The 16,299-nt window shown below is 38.6% G+C and overlaps 1 protein-coding gene across 3 annotated transcripts in view; it reads left to right on the forward strand.

Moving 5' to 3' along the window:
• SNTG1 (syntrophin gamma 1) overlaps positions 1-16,299 on the forward strand; it is an 882,155-nt gene that overhangs the window by 694,658 nt on the left and 171,198 nt on the right. For all 3 annotated transcript variants that reach the window (XM_060610497.3, XM_060610498.3, XM_060610499.3), the window contains one exon: positions 3,728-3,857. In XM_060610497.3, coding sequence (XP_060466480.1) covers positions 3,728-3,857 — 130 coding nt within the window. The remainder of the gene's footprint in view (positions 1-3,727; positions 3,858-16,299) is intronic.

Genomic DNA, 16,299 nt, shown 5'->3' on the forward strand with positions numbered 1-16,299 from the left:
AAATGCTTTGCAAAGCTCTTAATGATCAGGCTTTACTTTATGGCCAACTACGTGACCTGTCGCTTCTCCTTATGCACTTCGTCCAAACCAAACAGCCCACGTTTCTCTCAACATGTCCCTATTTGCTTTTGGATGAACTATCTCCTATCTGAATGTTGTCCCTTCTCTTGTGCCTCGAAACCCTTCGACCAGTGAGATCCCAAACTCTGAAGTAATTTTGATTCTCTCTTCCTCAAATTCCATTTTTAAAAAAGTGTCACAGTCTTTCTAATGTCTTTATAAAGCCCTTGAGCTAATTGCTTTCTTTTTCACTCTGATGAGCACTTTATTTCAGTTCCATATCATATCCCTCTTTAACAGTCTTAATACTGGTAGCCCTCGATAGAAAGTCGGATAGTTGCCCTCTGGGAACTCTGAGCCCCCTGCCCTGCATACATAACCGTCCTGTTCTGAACCTGCCTGCTTCTCCATGCTGATCCGCCCTCTTCCTCACGGGTGTGGGCTATCCAGCCACTCCACACTGCTGTATTTCGGTGTCTGTGGTTCTCAGTCTTTGTGCTTTGAAGTGCCTTCTGTCTCTGTTTTCTCCTGTTCCCTCGTATGCCTTCATGAGGTAGATTCACTGGTGCGTCAAAATGTGAACTATTAACAGTGTTAATCAGACATGTGTGTAAATTTATATGCACATAAGTTATATTGAAAATTATGTACGAACTTTGTAGTCAGCAGAATACTGTTCACACAGAGGGAAACTAAGCTTGTATTTTTAAAAAACGCATTGAAATTCAGCAAAGTTTGAGAATAATTTTCATTGCCAGAGCAATGACCCAGAATCGTTAGAAAAATATAAAAATGTTGAGCAGAGAGCGGAAAGTTAATCTAAATTTGAAACTTCAGGTTATCTAACCCTAATATTGTACCTGGTTTTTCAGCACGTGTGTGTTGTGCACGCATGTGGGTATTCTAAGAATCATAATTCTGTCTGGGTATCCTCAAGACTGCTACAAATACTGTTCAAGTTTAATGACTCACAATACCAAATAAGCAGTTAATGCAGTCTATTGATTTCAAAATGTATACCATCAAATAAGATGAAGCAAAAAAGCTTTGTTCCTCCTGATGATCTCTAGTCAAAGAAATGCATTTTCTAAAAGCTAAAAATAAAAGGCAAAAGCACTACAGTTCTTCCTAAGTGCTTGATGTTAAGTCCACTAAACATTCTCAAATATTGCAGTCGGGACCACATATTAATGGATTATTCACAGGAAAATTATTCACGGAGCTTCAGTGATATATGAAAGTTATCTGGATCTCACCAGTTACTCCATAAATACTTGTTAAATCTGTAAAGTACATGATTCTCATTTTCTTCTAGAGGAAACTACTAAGTGTTCTTCTAGAGGAAACTACTTAGTTCGCACCTAAATGAACTAATTTGTCAATACTCTCATTATTTCAATAACGGGCAGAAATGTGACCCAGACTACAATTTTATGATCAGCCTATTTTGGAAGAGGTCATACATAAGCAAAGAAACTATTCAAGTACTTCACTTAAATTCATGAAAGGGTTTCCATCAAATCACTCTGAAAAGTTGAAACAGAATGTAAAAAGTGACATATATGTTAACATATAAGCCTAGATTCTTTCTAGGGACTATGTAACACATGATGACAGAAATTGCAGATTTGATCGAAGTGTATTAACTTTAATCAGCTAAAAATATCAAAAGCCGCCATGATTCATTTAAAGCAGAGAGGACTCGGGGCGCCTGGGTGGCGCAGTCGGTTAAGCGTCCGACTTCAGCTCAAGTCACGATCTCGCGGTCCGTGAGTTCGAGCCCCGCGTCGGGCTCTGGGCTGATGGCTCGGAGCCTGGAGCCTGATTCCGATTCTGTGTCTCCCTCTCTCTCTGCCCCTCCCCCGTTCATGCTCTGTCTCTCTCTGTCCCAAAAATAAATAAAAACTGTTGAAAAAAAATTAAAAAAAAAAAAATAAAGCAGAGAGGACAAATATGTTCAGGACACGCTTTAATTTTTAATCAAAGCAATGGTTATGATTGGTTAGCATTGCTCCATAGCAATGGTTAGCATTGCTCTTAATCAAGCAATGGTTATGATAATCAGAGAGCCGAAAGAAACATATATTTCTAAACGCAAATTAGTTCCCATTTTCCATGGACGGTTGAGCTTTCTAGATATTTTAAATGTCTTCTTCACTGCAGAATATCAAAATTAAAGCTAAGAAAGACGTGAAGTTATAATATTCTGTTCATGCTGTGCATATTTTTTCTTGTCACAAATTCAAAAGAACATTACTTCAAAGAGGCAGACAATAGTTGTACTTTCTGAAGTCTTTTCATGTATTTTTAAGAGAAAACAAAACAAAACAAAAAAAGCATACTTGAACCCTTCCCTGTTCCAGTTGAAAGTGCTTGGTCAAGGGTATCAGAGCAGATTTCTCTAAAAATGTCAGTAATTTGGATGCAGAGTGCCTTAGAAGTGAAAGCTTTAGCTTGTGCCCAGTTCCGAGATATGGACTGGTGTCATGGGAAGAAAAGGTGACACAGGTACTGAATTGAGCCAGATCTATGCTCTGTGGAGTGTCCTTTCTTTGTTTAGGAAAGTGAATCCTGCCTACTACCCACAGATGCCTAGTTACAAAACGCAGAAAACAGAAAAGGTACTTATTAAGAGAAAAAGATATGCATTTATATAATTTACAAGGCCTTTGAATGCTGAACTACAGACCTTTTCTATTTCTTCATAATTGGCTGAGATTTAAATATAGTTTGTGCATTTCCCAAAGGGTATCATGTTGCACAACACACTAATTCTCAAGCCCAAGCCGTTTGGCTAGCTTCCATTCATTTTGAAATTTTTATCAACTCCTGTCCATTAAGCTCATATCTAAATATGCAAGGACTTGATACAGAGAAAAAACAATCATTAAAGCTGTAGGGAGCCACTCTGAACTCTATAGGACTTTGGTAAACAGTTTAGGATGGCATCATTTAATTTCCTCTAACAACAGCAATGGCAACACATCAACAAAAAAGCCCTAAGGATATTTATACTGGCCTTTGGATTTTAAAGAAAAGTTTGGTTGTTATCAAAATGTATGACATGCACATAAATTCAGAGAAAATGTACACCTGAGGTGAAGCTATGAACATCTTGTCCAAATCATCTTTGAGAAGAATAAACGGAGACTGAGCATGGTTTACAACCTAGGAAAATTCTGCAGCTCGTGACGTCAGGTGATTTTTATATATGGTGTTTCGTATCTGTGTGTCTTTTTTTTTTTTTTTTTTTTTGATCTTTCCATTGTAAATCAGGAAATGCATTGAAACATGTGAAGAGGAGAGGCTGTCAGCCAAAGTAATAGATAAACGTCCATGTATATTTTTATGGTAAACCAGGAAAAGAATCCTTCTGACATGTCTTAGCTATGCTTCCATTTATATAACATCCATTTTACGACCCAAGTTTTTTTCCGAATGCATCTGAATCTCAAGATAACTTTCTACTAATTCAAAATATGTCATCTGGGTTCATACTTGGTGCTCCATTTAAACTCAGAGATATTTATAAAGAGAAATAAGCAAATACGGATTTGAAGCTCTATTTGTATTGTGGAAGAGAAGACCTTTCCACAGATTCTATTTCGAGTTGCAAACAGATAAATGAGACGATGTTTTGATCTGATTTGTTCTGATATGTCTGCAGGCAAAATGCTTTTCAAGTCATTGCTGTGGACGGGGTCTGCAGTGGGATTATTCAGTGCCTCTCTGCTGAAGACTGTATTGACTGGCTACAAGCAATAGCAACCAATATTTCAAACCTCACAAAGCACAATGTAAGTAGCAATTCGAGGAATATCTGGCCATAGAGTTTCTCAACTGTGGTAAATTTCTCCAGTATATATGTAACTTTACAGCAACTCCTTGGTGTTTATCTAAGAGTGAGCCACGTTATATCCCTCCTGAAAGCTATTCTGCGATACTTATTTGAAGAAAATCACTTTATCTTGAGGGTTTTAGCCCAATATATCAGTTTGAGAATACCTTCACATTCAAGTTTTCATTCCCCAACACCATGAACCTCAACGTGAGTTAAGTAAGTGAAAATATTTAGCATTCAATCACTAAACACTTGTATATGTAAGTAAAAGTATTCTGAACTAAAGCCGTGCTGAATTTCGAGACCGCGTTATTGAGTTTCCTTTAGTGATTTTATAATCGCAGCTGGAACTGTTTGAAGGGGAGGGTGCAAGACTCAGCATGGAGACTGAAGGTCCCTCCTGGGACGATTCTGGCACAGAAATGGTCAGACGATGCATTCCGGGATCCAGCAAACTCCCCCGTTAGTGCCGTGTCTATATTACCAAGAATGGCTTCTCCACCTTTTTCTCTGTTTTTCGATTGCAACTTTTCTTCCCCCATTCTGATCTCTGCCTGATCTCTATCTTCTCATCACTATTCTTTCATGACCTAATCGATCGTTTCCCCCCCTTACTTCTGGCAGTATTGTCTATCAAAACATGCAAAACTGTAAACGTCACTACATTGAGTACTGATGCAGGTCATTAAAGATTATTCGATCTGATGCAAGATTATTCTGTTGCAAAACCAATACCGGTTATCATCCAAACTTTTGTCTTCGTATGCTCCTCGGAACACAACTCCTCTACGCCGTGTTAGTCCAAAGGAAGATTCAGAGGCCAAGCATGTAAATGGTCAAGCAGAAATATGTAACCCTTTCTCAAACTCACGGACACACAAAACTCTCCTCACCTAAGTGACCCTGCAGACCCAAGTATCTTTGCAGAGATTTTGCTTTCAAATCTAGGCAGGAGCGTGGCCATGCACGTGTCTACTGGGGGCACGTTGAAGGGATTATCTGGGAGAGACAAGGATAGGGATGGGACACGTGGGTGTTCAGCCTTTCCTTGCAGTGCCAAATGGTTTTCAGATGGCTGTCCACTTTGCCCCGTTCACTCTGTGGTTTCAGGTCTCTTTCTACAGATCACCTCAGCACTTGGCGTCATTCTGTCTCTTGAAATTTTGGTTACTTGGTATGTGTGAAAATGAGGTCTCATTGTGGTGTTAATGAAGGGAGAGGATTTTGTTTTTTACTTTTTTTTATGGTGCCTGAATGGGAGCAAATACACCAAGCCTTACTCGGGGACATCGCTCAGCAGGGAGACCTGTTCTGGGCTAATCTGGCTTGGGCAGGAGTGACCCCCCCCCCCCAACACCCTGTCTTTGCCAATCTGTTGATTTCATCATATCTAAATTGCAGAAGATGACAAGAGATTTCAGACTGGCAAAAAAAAAATGCAGTGCTTCTCTAAGGATTATGCCTCTCCTCCTCTCTTACATTTTTTTTTTTTAGGAATGTTTTTAGGGATAAAGTGCTATGAAGTAAGGACTTTGTATTTCATTACATGCAGTCATTAGAGTGCCTAAAAATGAGCCAAGATCCTACGTTTATAAGAACAAAGTATTTTTGAAAGAACAGAACGTTAAATTTTAAATCCAAAGTGTTTCTCTTCCTACATCCAAATTTGCAATGACCCCAAATCCTAGGAACATTCTCAAGAAAACTGTTTCTTTGGAAAGTTAAGTTTAGTTAGCCTGCTGTGACCCAGAAGACAAGCATATGAAAAGAAAGGGAAGATGCAAATGTGTCTGTTCTCTGTTGGCATAGAGAAGAACAAACCAGATTTTGCTGCTTGTTTTTCACCCTGGTGAGAAGTACTTGCCATGACAGGTGACTTTCTTACCGGATGCTGAGAGGTCCACGTGTCTAGTATGATAATGTCGCTGTGGTAAAGTAATCTAGTTGTTCTTACACATCCTTGTGATAACTGTGTGTCCTTTTGATCTTGTAGTCAGTGCTCGTGCAAAAGTACTACTATCTCAATGAACTCTCGTGTATCTGTAATGCAACATACATGCAGGAAGGTCATTAGGCATAACAATCATATGTGAAAGTTAGGTTGACTTCCGTGAAACACAATGGCTGCCCTGATGATACAACTGATCTCGTTGGTTCCTATGAAGAAAGAAATGGTACAGATTGAGAGGAGCTCGAAAAGCTTTGTGTAACCTAGTTGGATCATTCTAATTCTCTTAATTTTTTATTCTAGGAAAGATAGAAATAGTCCCTTGCAGAAGGATGTAGAAGTATTTTGTTTCTGTCTCTGCAAAGAAATACTTCAAGGGTGTGTGAGCTTATGTAAGTGAAATTCTGGATAGTTTACCTGCTATTAATAGACGCAGAAAGGTAAACACGGAGATAGATTACCTCAGGAAGTTTCATTCAGGAGATTAGGCTGCATAAATGTAAAGTTGAAAAAAAAAAGACCAACTGGAAAATGCATATAAAATGTTACGTTAAAATGTAAAAGCAAAAATCATGCTACTGAAAGGATATAAAAATATACATCCTCAAAATGATTAGAAGGAAAAAAGAGAAGTATTAAAATCTCATTATAGAAACTTTTTAATAATGAATCATATTTCAGTAATTGGACTAACTGGAGAATATATGTAGGAGAAGTTTAGAGGAAAGAAACAAACAAAAAAAATCTCTCTACTGGAATTATTACAGCACTGTGCTAACCACTTGCTAATTCTTTGGTTACTGAATTCCAGCAGTAATAATTGTTAAATGGGGAGACATTCATACCTGCTTTATGTGGAAATTCCATTGTGTTTGCTGTCTGAAAGCATTTTTTGTTTCAGAAGGTCATTGAATATAATAGTTCAAAATATGTAGGCAAACACTTTCTATTTCAATTTAGCGCTATTCAAGGTGACTCCAAAATATTTACAGTGCATTTAGCAAATGGTATACAGTAGAAGATGCTTCAGGGACCTGCCTTAAATCTGTGCTCGCCCAGAAGCCCATTCATTCTACTTAACTTTTATGCTCACACATTGGAAAGGAAGGAATGGCAGAGGCTACGGTTTACTGGGTTCGGTTCCAGCAAGGCCTAAACCAGCTCTCTCGGGGCATTTGCTGTTATTTTGGGTAAAGTAGACTTGAACAGATTTGTAAACTTTAAATTCCTGAAATTGTGAAAAACTGTACTTGCTTCACGTTAATACTTTTTAAACTTCTTTTTCTCCCTTTTATTATTTTACCAAATACATGACCAAGTGTCTGTACAAAGTTATTAATTTTTATTCCCATGATCCAGCCATATTAAATATGGAAGGTCCTAAAATATGAGGATGTTGTCATGGGGTGAAACTCTTGGGAACCTTGGTCGGGGGAAATGTATTTTGCACGTAGAAGGAATGTGAGTGATTGGGGGCCAACTAGCAGACTTTAAAAGATGACTCCCTATTTTGTCAACGACCTGCCTTATGCAACCCTCTCCCTTGATGCACAGGCTGGATAGTGAGTTGAGAAGCAGGTGCTTCCCTGTCAGAATTTCAGAAGACGTTGCAGTTTCAACCGACCTGATTACAACCTTGTGAGAAACCCAGAGAGAGGGGACCCAGCTAGCATCACCTGGATTCCTGACTACAGAAGATACAAGATAGTAAATGTTTTGTTACGTCACTAAGTGTTGGAGTTACACGTTTCACAGCGGTAGGGAATGACACCTGTTTCCTAGAGTAGAGCCACTGTGACTTAAAATGACCTAAATTTATTTTCTCACGGTTCTGGAAGTCAGAAGTCCGAAGTCCAAGTGTTATCAGGGCTGCATCTGGAGGTTCTAGAGGAAAACCTCTCCTCTCTTCTTCCAGCTTCAGGTAGCAATCAGCATTTCTTCCCTCCGTGGCTCAGGACCACATCCCTGTAATCTCTGCCTCCATGGTCACACCACCTCTCCCTCTGTGTTTCTGTTCTCCTTCATTCCTTCATGTATATCTTTTAAAGACACTAGTCATTGGATTTGGTGTTCACTCAGATAATCCAGGATGATCTCACCCTAAGATCCTTAACTTAATTATATCTACAAAGATCCTTTTCTCAAGAGCACCTGGGTGGCTCAGTTGGTTGAGTGACCAATTCTTGATTTTGGCTCAGGTCATGATCCCAGGGTCATGGACTCAAGCCCTGCGTCAGGCTCCATGCTAAGCCTGCTTAAGATTCTCTCCCTCCTTCTGTCCCTCTCCCCCACTAGCGCTCTCTCTCTCTCTTTTCCTGTCTCTCTCTCAAATAAAATAAAACATCGATCTATGTGTCTGTTCTTGTGCCAGTACCATACTGTCTTGATGACTGCAAGCTTGAACTCCAGAACTGTGATGCCTCCAGCTTTGGTTTTCTTTTTCAACATTATTTTGTCTATTTGGGGTCTCTTCTGGTTCCATATAAATTTTAGGTTTGTCTGTTCTAGCCCTGTGAAGAATACTGGTGTTATTCAGATAGGGATTTCATTGAATGTGTAGATTGCTTTGGATAGTATCGACATTTTAACAATATTTGTTCTTCCTATCCATGAACATGGGATATTTTCCCATGTCTTTGTGTCTTCTTAAGCTTTCTATGGTTTTCAGCATACAGATCTTTTACCTCTTTGATTAGGTTTATTCCTAGGTACCCTATGATTTTTGGTGCAATTGTAAATGAGATCAATTCCCTGATATCTCTTTCTGCTGCTGCACTATTGGTGTGTTGGAATTCAACCAATTTCTGTACACTGGTTTCATATCTTGAGACTTTGCTGAATTCGTGTATCAGTTCTAGCAGTTTTTTGGTGGAGCCTTTCAGGTTTTCCATGTAGAATAACATGTCATCTGCAAAAAATGAAAGTTTGACTTCTTCCTTGCCAATGTGGATGCCTTTTATTTCTTTTTGTTGCCTGACTGCCACGGCTAGGACTTCCAGCACTATGTTGAACAACAGTGTGAGAGTGGACATCCCTGTCTTGTTCCTGATCTCAGGGGGAAAGCTCTCAGTTTTTGTCTACTGAGGACAATATTAGCTGTGGGCCTTTCATATGTGGCTTTTATGATGTTGAAGTGTGTTCCTTTTATCCTTACTTTCTTGACAGTTTTTATCAACTTGAATTGAAATTAAAAATAATAGTAATACAAGAAAATTTTAAATATTGAAATAAAAAATTAAAAATAGAACAAACAAAGGATCCTTTTTCTGAATAAAGAATCATTTATGAGTTATAGGAATTTGATGTGGATATCTTCTTTTTTTTTGTTTTGTTTAGTGGGGAGGGCGGTCATTTTTTGGCATATTGCAAAAACTAATATGGCAGACAAACAACAATTTAGATTCAGACATTATGTTCTGACTTATTTTCCAAGGGAATGTATCTAATATCAGCTGAGTTTTCAAAGTCTTTATTCTGCACTGTGTGAGAATGAGCCTAGAATTTCTTTCAATTCATGTATCGAATTAGGGTATCCACTTCTCCCTCCTGTTCCTCTCTAGGCCTGGCTCCCAGGGAGTAACTGTCCTTGATCTTCTCAGAAAATCAGAGCTTCTCTCAAATTGTAGCCTCCCACACTGTCTGGCCTCTCCTCATGATGAAACCCTCCTACAGGGCAAAACAGCATGAAAAAGAAGAGAAAACAAATAATAAGGATCCTTCTATAAAGGGGACCCCTCTTTCTCGTTCCTGTGTTCTAAAGGGTGGGTTTTCTCTTGGGATTTCCAGGTGCCACGGCATTAGTAACAAGCAACTGTTTGACAGCCTGGCATCGGAGCAGGCTTCTGAGCCAAAAAGAGAAAATGCCATGAGCGCCCTCTCCAGAACCCACGACTTACATGGGGCCTCTGGTCAGAAAGGTTAGCTTTTCCCACAGTTTTGTTGTTCATGGTCTAATGTGTCTTGATCCTCATGTCACCTCTGGAAAATAAAGGAAGCAAAACCAAAACAAAGCAAAAATGGGAAACCCAGTATAATTATATTCGTTATTTAATTTTTACTTCTGTCCCCACTGTCCTTGTTATTTTCTCTTGAAAAACGTTCAGGGAATCACCTTTTGTGCTTTGCCCACTGTATTTAGTGATGATCAGTGGGAGACATGAGTTGCAGGGGGCTTTTTTATTTTTAATTTTTTGTCTAAAACTGGAAGCAATAGTTCATTTTAAAAGAAATAATTGTAAGCAAAAAGGTAATTGAAGGATATGCGAAGTGTACTAAAAGAAAATAATTGTTCCCCTATCTTGACGTATCCTGGAAATATCTTTTCAAGGTCCAAATAAAGGGCACCTGGCTGGCTCAGTCTGTTAAGCACCTGACTCTTGATCTTGGCTCAGGTTAGGATCTCATGGTTCATGAGATCAAGCCCCCTTGGCAGTCTCCACGCTGACAGTCCCTAACCTGCTTGGGATCCTCTCTGTCCCTCTTTCCTTTCCCCTCCCCCGCTCTCTCATGCGCACACACTTTCTCTCTCAAAATAAATAACTGTGGGAACGAATAAATAGGAAGTGATAAGCATGTGAATTTAGATGAACATCGTAAAAACAATATTACTTTTTTCTTGAGGTATTAAGAAAATAAACATAATTAAAATATATCCCAAAGCAATAACATGTATGCCCCAAAGAAGTCAATGTAGTTCATATTAAGCCCGATACGTCAATAATAGGTGTTTTGTTGGTTAGAGGAAACCCTGACATAATAGGCAGAGTATGTAACTTACAGATTAACCAAGGAACAAACGAGAAAATAAAATTAACACACTGAAAGAACTCCACAGAAAAGAAAAGGAAAGAAAAATAAAATAGGACAAGCTGGACAGGCAGGAAGCATAAAGTAAGATGGTGATTTAAGTCCAAATATATCAAGTATTTACAATGGAGTTAAATAAACCAAACTGTCTAGTTGTACGGGAAGATTGTCAACTGGACAACAATAATATCAACAAAAGTAACACTTATGTGTTTCTTACAAGAGAAAGTATAAAGTCAAGATATTAGCACGACAAAAATACAAGTATAGAAGAATGCAGTGCAAACAATGATTAAAGATAGGTGCGGCAGCTTTGTTGATATCGGGTAAGGTGAACTTTATGGCAAATACATTACCAAAGATGGAGATGGTTTCTTCCGAATAATAAATATTCAATTCACTCGGTAAAGGAAGTAAAGGCAAGCATTGGCGTCACATGGAATAAAGAGTAGCTATCATCTGCGATCGAGGAGGAAAAAAAAGTCCAATTCCAGAGCTAGAACCACAAAATAGTTAAGGCATATTTATGACAAAAAGGAAAGAAATATTACAGACTGTGAGATCACAAGAGGAAAGTAACTGATTCATGCAGCTCCTCATTTTAGCCTGTAGAGGGTCATTATCACATTTTCCCATCACACACAGGTAGAAATCTCCCATTAAACCATTCACTGAGCACTGAGCCTGGGATGCCTCCCCAACAACGCCCCAGGAGTGGAGCACACTGGAGTTATCTGCCTATTAAAACCTATCAGCTTCTCTCACTGCAATTCCTTAAGGCCAAAATAGTTCATCTCAGAGTCTCACTATCCGATATCCATCCCATATAGACCCTTTAAATGTTAACCGCCCCACCAAAAAAACGGGCAAGCATGCATTCACTTTAAATATTCCTAATTTTGGGGGTGCCTGGGTGGCTCAGTCGGTTAAGCGGCCGACTTCAGCTCAGGTCATGCTCTCGCAGTCCGTGAGTTCAAGCCCCGCGTCGGGTTCTGTGCTGACAGCTCAGAGCCTGGAGCCTGTTTCAGATTCTGTGTCTCCCTCTCTCTGACCCTCCCCTGTTCATGCTCTGTCTCTCCCTGTCTCAAAAATAAATAAATGTTAAAAAAACATTTAAAAAATTCCTAATTTTTAATCCTTAAGTTTTAAAAACTAATTGAAAATAAATTAAAAAATATGATTTAGTCTATAACTCAAAACCAGCCCTTAAACTTGTTTTGTTTCATCAGATTTTTACTCTGTGCATCTGTGATGGGCAAATAAGGCCTCCCCGAAATGCCTATGTCCTAATTTCTAGAACCTGTGAGTGTGTTATGTCACATGGCCAAGAAAGTTAAGGTTGTAGTTGGAATTCATTTTGCTAATCAGCTGACCTTCAAATAAATTGAGCACGCTGGATGATCCTGATGTGTCCAATGTAATCACTAATGTCTTTAAAAGTGGAAGAAAGCAAAAAGAGAGAATTTTGGAAATGGCAGCCTGAGGAGCTGGTCTGACATTGCTGGCCCTGAAGAGGCAGGAAAGGACCGGAACTTGAAGAAATCCAGGAAGCCAGTAGAAGCTGCCAGAGATGAGGGGATGTTGCCCCTCCAGACCCTCTAGAAAGGAACACATCCCTGGCAGCACCTTGATTTTATGCCAGTGTGGCCTGTTTAGGACCTCTGACCTACAGAACTGTAAGATAAGAGATCAGTGTTTTGTTTTCAAGCCACTAAGTTTGTGGTAATTTGTGATTGCAACAAGAGAAAACTAACGCAGCATCTAGATAAACCCATTACATTTCTTTTCACCTCATCTAAATCTCATGTTTTAATCTGAAAAGCATACCTCTGGTCTTAACACATTTAGCTTTTTCCAAATAGCTATAAAATGCACTTGTTAAATTCTTAAAACTTTGGAATCATTATCTGGTTTTAGAACGGCTATGGAGAAGAGGTCCTGGCCATGCTGTCCACCATAGATGATTCCTGTGGACGTCTATTATCTGGCCATACTTCCCTGTCCCTCATAAATCTCCACGTCTCCTAATAGGTGTCTGATAAACGAATGTGTTTTTTTTTTTTTCTTTTTTGAAATAAACCTTCTTCATCTAACTCACTGAATGACTACCTAAGAGGCAAGAGTAGAAAAGTGCAGTGGACCAGAGAGTCAGGAATAAATAGACTGTAATGCATATATCTGATTGCAAATCAAGGCAAATACATTTGAATACATCTATATTGCCCAACAGCCATGACTGTCTTATGAACATTTTTACGTGCGGTCCTCAAACCTTCTCGTTAGAAGGGACCGTGGAGATCATCTAGTCCCAGCTCCCACCCAAGTACGAAATATCTCCTGCCACAGTCCCTTCGGAGGACTCTTTCTGGAAATCTTTCAATGACAAGAAAGCCACGGCTTCACAATGTGGCGACCAAATCTTTGACAACTTGGTATCAGGAAATCTTCCTTAGGCTGAATAAAATTCTCTCTCCTGTAGCTTTTATCCATTTGTACTAGGTCTGCCTTGGGAAAGCCACACAATAATTGAAATTTCTCTTTTACTTGGCAACTCTTCAAATATAAAAGGGCAAGTGTTGTATGCCACAGGCTGGTTTTTTGTTGTTTTTTTTTTTTTCAATGGAAATATCACTGGTGCCTTCCTCCCCAGGCTTTCCCATCCTGGTCACTGCCCCTGGGCACAGAAACCCTTTAGAATAAGTAGAGTATTAATTACATATTTAAGTTTTTCATTACTGACATTACCATGAACTCCAGTTTCTTAAAGTTTCATTATAATCTTGGCATGTATTTATTGAATTTTCAGCATTCATTTACATGGAATCATATACTGAAAACATTCAATGACATTACATCTTATTATAATGATTGATCAAGGTTTGTGTTTTCTCATTAACTGATATTATATACTACATTAGCAGTAGGGAAAAAAATTCAAAGTTTAAGTGTGTGTTTTATGTCTAAACACATTTATGAGTCAGAAAACCTGGTTCTTGATTTGGTGGCACAAATTACAAAATACTCCAAGTGATGCGAGCAACCTATACTCAACCGTTTAAGAAAACGTTCAGTTCCTAGGTCTCTTAACTTTTCAAAGATTGATTTGTCATTGTTCTCGCCTTCCTTACTAGACAACAATGAGATTCAAATAAGATATTTCTGCAGCTGCTAACTACCATAGCCTATAATGTATAATGTTAAAGAGCAGTACTATATTAACATTAATATAAGCCTAATATTTTACCCCACATTTTTTACAAGAAGGTCGTACAATGGAAATTCAACAAAATGTTGTGGATACTAGTAAATTGATAAAAATACAAGAGTGCTAAAGATATGTTTTCTTTCTTGATGTTGGTTCTTAATATGCAAAGTGACTTCCCTTCCATGTACAGAATGGAAAGGGGAAAGATGTCTAACTTTAAAATGGAGACACCTAAAATCCATAACCACAGCCAAGCGTTCAAAGTTGGCTTTAACAGTTATAGTGATGTCGATAGTATGTACCCTTGAGATGGTGTAGTAAAAATGGCACTTTACCTCCTCTGTGGTCTTCCTCCCACAAACCCATGTCTGTTGTCTCATGAGAAAAGTATTAAAAAAAGGCCAGCTGAGGAATCTACAAAATACTTGACCATGACTCCTCAAAAGTGATGTCATAAAAACAAGGAAAGCCTGAAAAACTGGCACAGCCAAGAGTAGCCTAAGGAGACATGATGACTATACATGTAATATGGTATCCTGGGGGAGATTCTGGAAGAGAAAAAGGATATTATATAAAAACTAAGGGAATCTTAATAAAACATGGGCGTTATTTAATAACATGTGTTGATATTGGTTTATTAATTTTAATAAGTGTTCCCTAGTAGTGAATCGTGTGGTGCTGAACAGAGCCCAACCTGTGTGTGTGGTATATGGGAGTTGTTATCATTGGACTTTTTCTGTAAATCTATAAAACTGCTATTTAAAACAATTTTTAATGTTTATTTATTTTTGAGAGAGAAACAGAGCGTGGGTGGGGGAGGGACAGAGAAAGAGGGAGACGCAGAATCCGAAGCAGGCTCCAGGCTCTGAGCTGTCAGCACAGAGCCCGATGTGGGGCTCGAACTCACGAACGGTGAAATCATGATCTGAGCCTGAGTCAGAGGCTCAACCAACTGAGCCACTCAGGTGCCCCTAAAACTGCTTTTTTTAAATTCAAGTATGAGTAACATACAGTGTTATAGTAGTTTCAGGTGTACAATAGAACGATTTCATAATCCCATACATTACTCAGTGCTCATCAAGGTAAATGTACTCATAATCCCCTTTCTCTATTTCCCCATCCCTCTATCTACCTCCCCTCTGGCAACCACCAGTTTGTTCCCTGAATTTAAGAGTCTGGTTTTGTGTCTTTTTTTTCTTTGTTTATTTGTTTTGTTTCTTAAATTCCACATATGATGGCCAATAAATCCAAACTATTTCCAAATAAAATGTTCACTTTAAAGAATTCATAAGTGGAGCATCTAGGCGGCTCAGTGGGTTAAGCGTCTGACTCTTGGCTTTGGTTTAGGTCATGATTTCATGGTCTGTGGGCTTGGGCCCCACATCAGGCTCTGCAGTGAGGGATAGAGCCTGCCTGGGATTCTCAATCTCTCTCTCTCTCTGCGTCCTCCCTACTCTCTCGTTCTCAAAAATAAATAAATTTAAAAAAATAAAGTGTGTGTGTATATGTGTATATATATATATATAATGTAAATATATGTTTTTATTTATATTATATATTTAAATTAACATCAGATATTAACATATTTTGGAGATAATTGTCAGCTTCTGGATTTATTCATCCATTTATGCACTCAAATATTTTTCAGGGACTGTTCTGTCAATTTGCTAGGGATTGGTACTTTAATTTTGAGCAAAATGAATAGTCTTTGTCTTTGTGGAGCAAAGAATCCAGTGGGGAAAGGCGACATTAATTCAATAAGCACAGAAGCAAATGTGGGATAACAACTATCATAGATGGCGTGAAAAAGTGTTACGAGAGGTTAAATCTGTAAAAGGATAATCTCCTAAAGTTGATACGTGAATAATGAATAAGAATAAAATAAGTGAATTAGTGGAGAAAGACGTCTTATGCAGAGATCATTGTATCTATCTATACAAGAGAAAAAAGTCATAGGACTCCATGACAGCAATGAATCTCATTTAATTTGGAAGTTGTCACTGGTGGTGGATAAAATGAAAATGTTTAGATCAAGATAAGTGAGTTTTTCATAAATCTCTATTTTTAAAGAAAAAGTTATTAATTTGATATATATATTCCTTTTATATCTGTGTTAAGTGCCCATTACGTATGAAATAATGATTATCCATAGAAGTTTTGTTTAATTTGATATGTGTGTGTAATAAAATAACAGAATGCGTATGCTTTGGCATCCTACCAGACTATTTCAAGTTTTGGGGCGCCTGGGTGGCTCAGGTGGTTAAGCATCTGACTTGAGCTCAGGTCATGAGCTTGCAATCCATGAGTGCAAACACCACGTCGGGCTCTGTGCTGACAGCTCAGAGCCTGGAGCCTGCTTCAGTTTCTGTGTCTCCCTCTCTCTCTCTCTCTCTGACCCTTCCCCACTCACACTCTCTCTCTCTTTCTCAAAAATAAACT

This window comes from Panthera onca, chromosome F2 (genome assembly GCF_046562875.1).
Source record: "Panthera onca isolate mPanOnc1 chromosome F2, mPanOnc1 haplotype 2, whole genome shotgun sequence".
Taxonomy (NCBI): Eukaryota; Metazoa; Chordata; class Mammalia; order Carnivora; family Felidae; genus Panthera; species Panthera onca.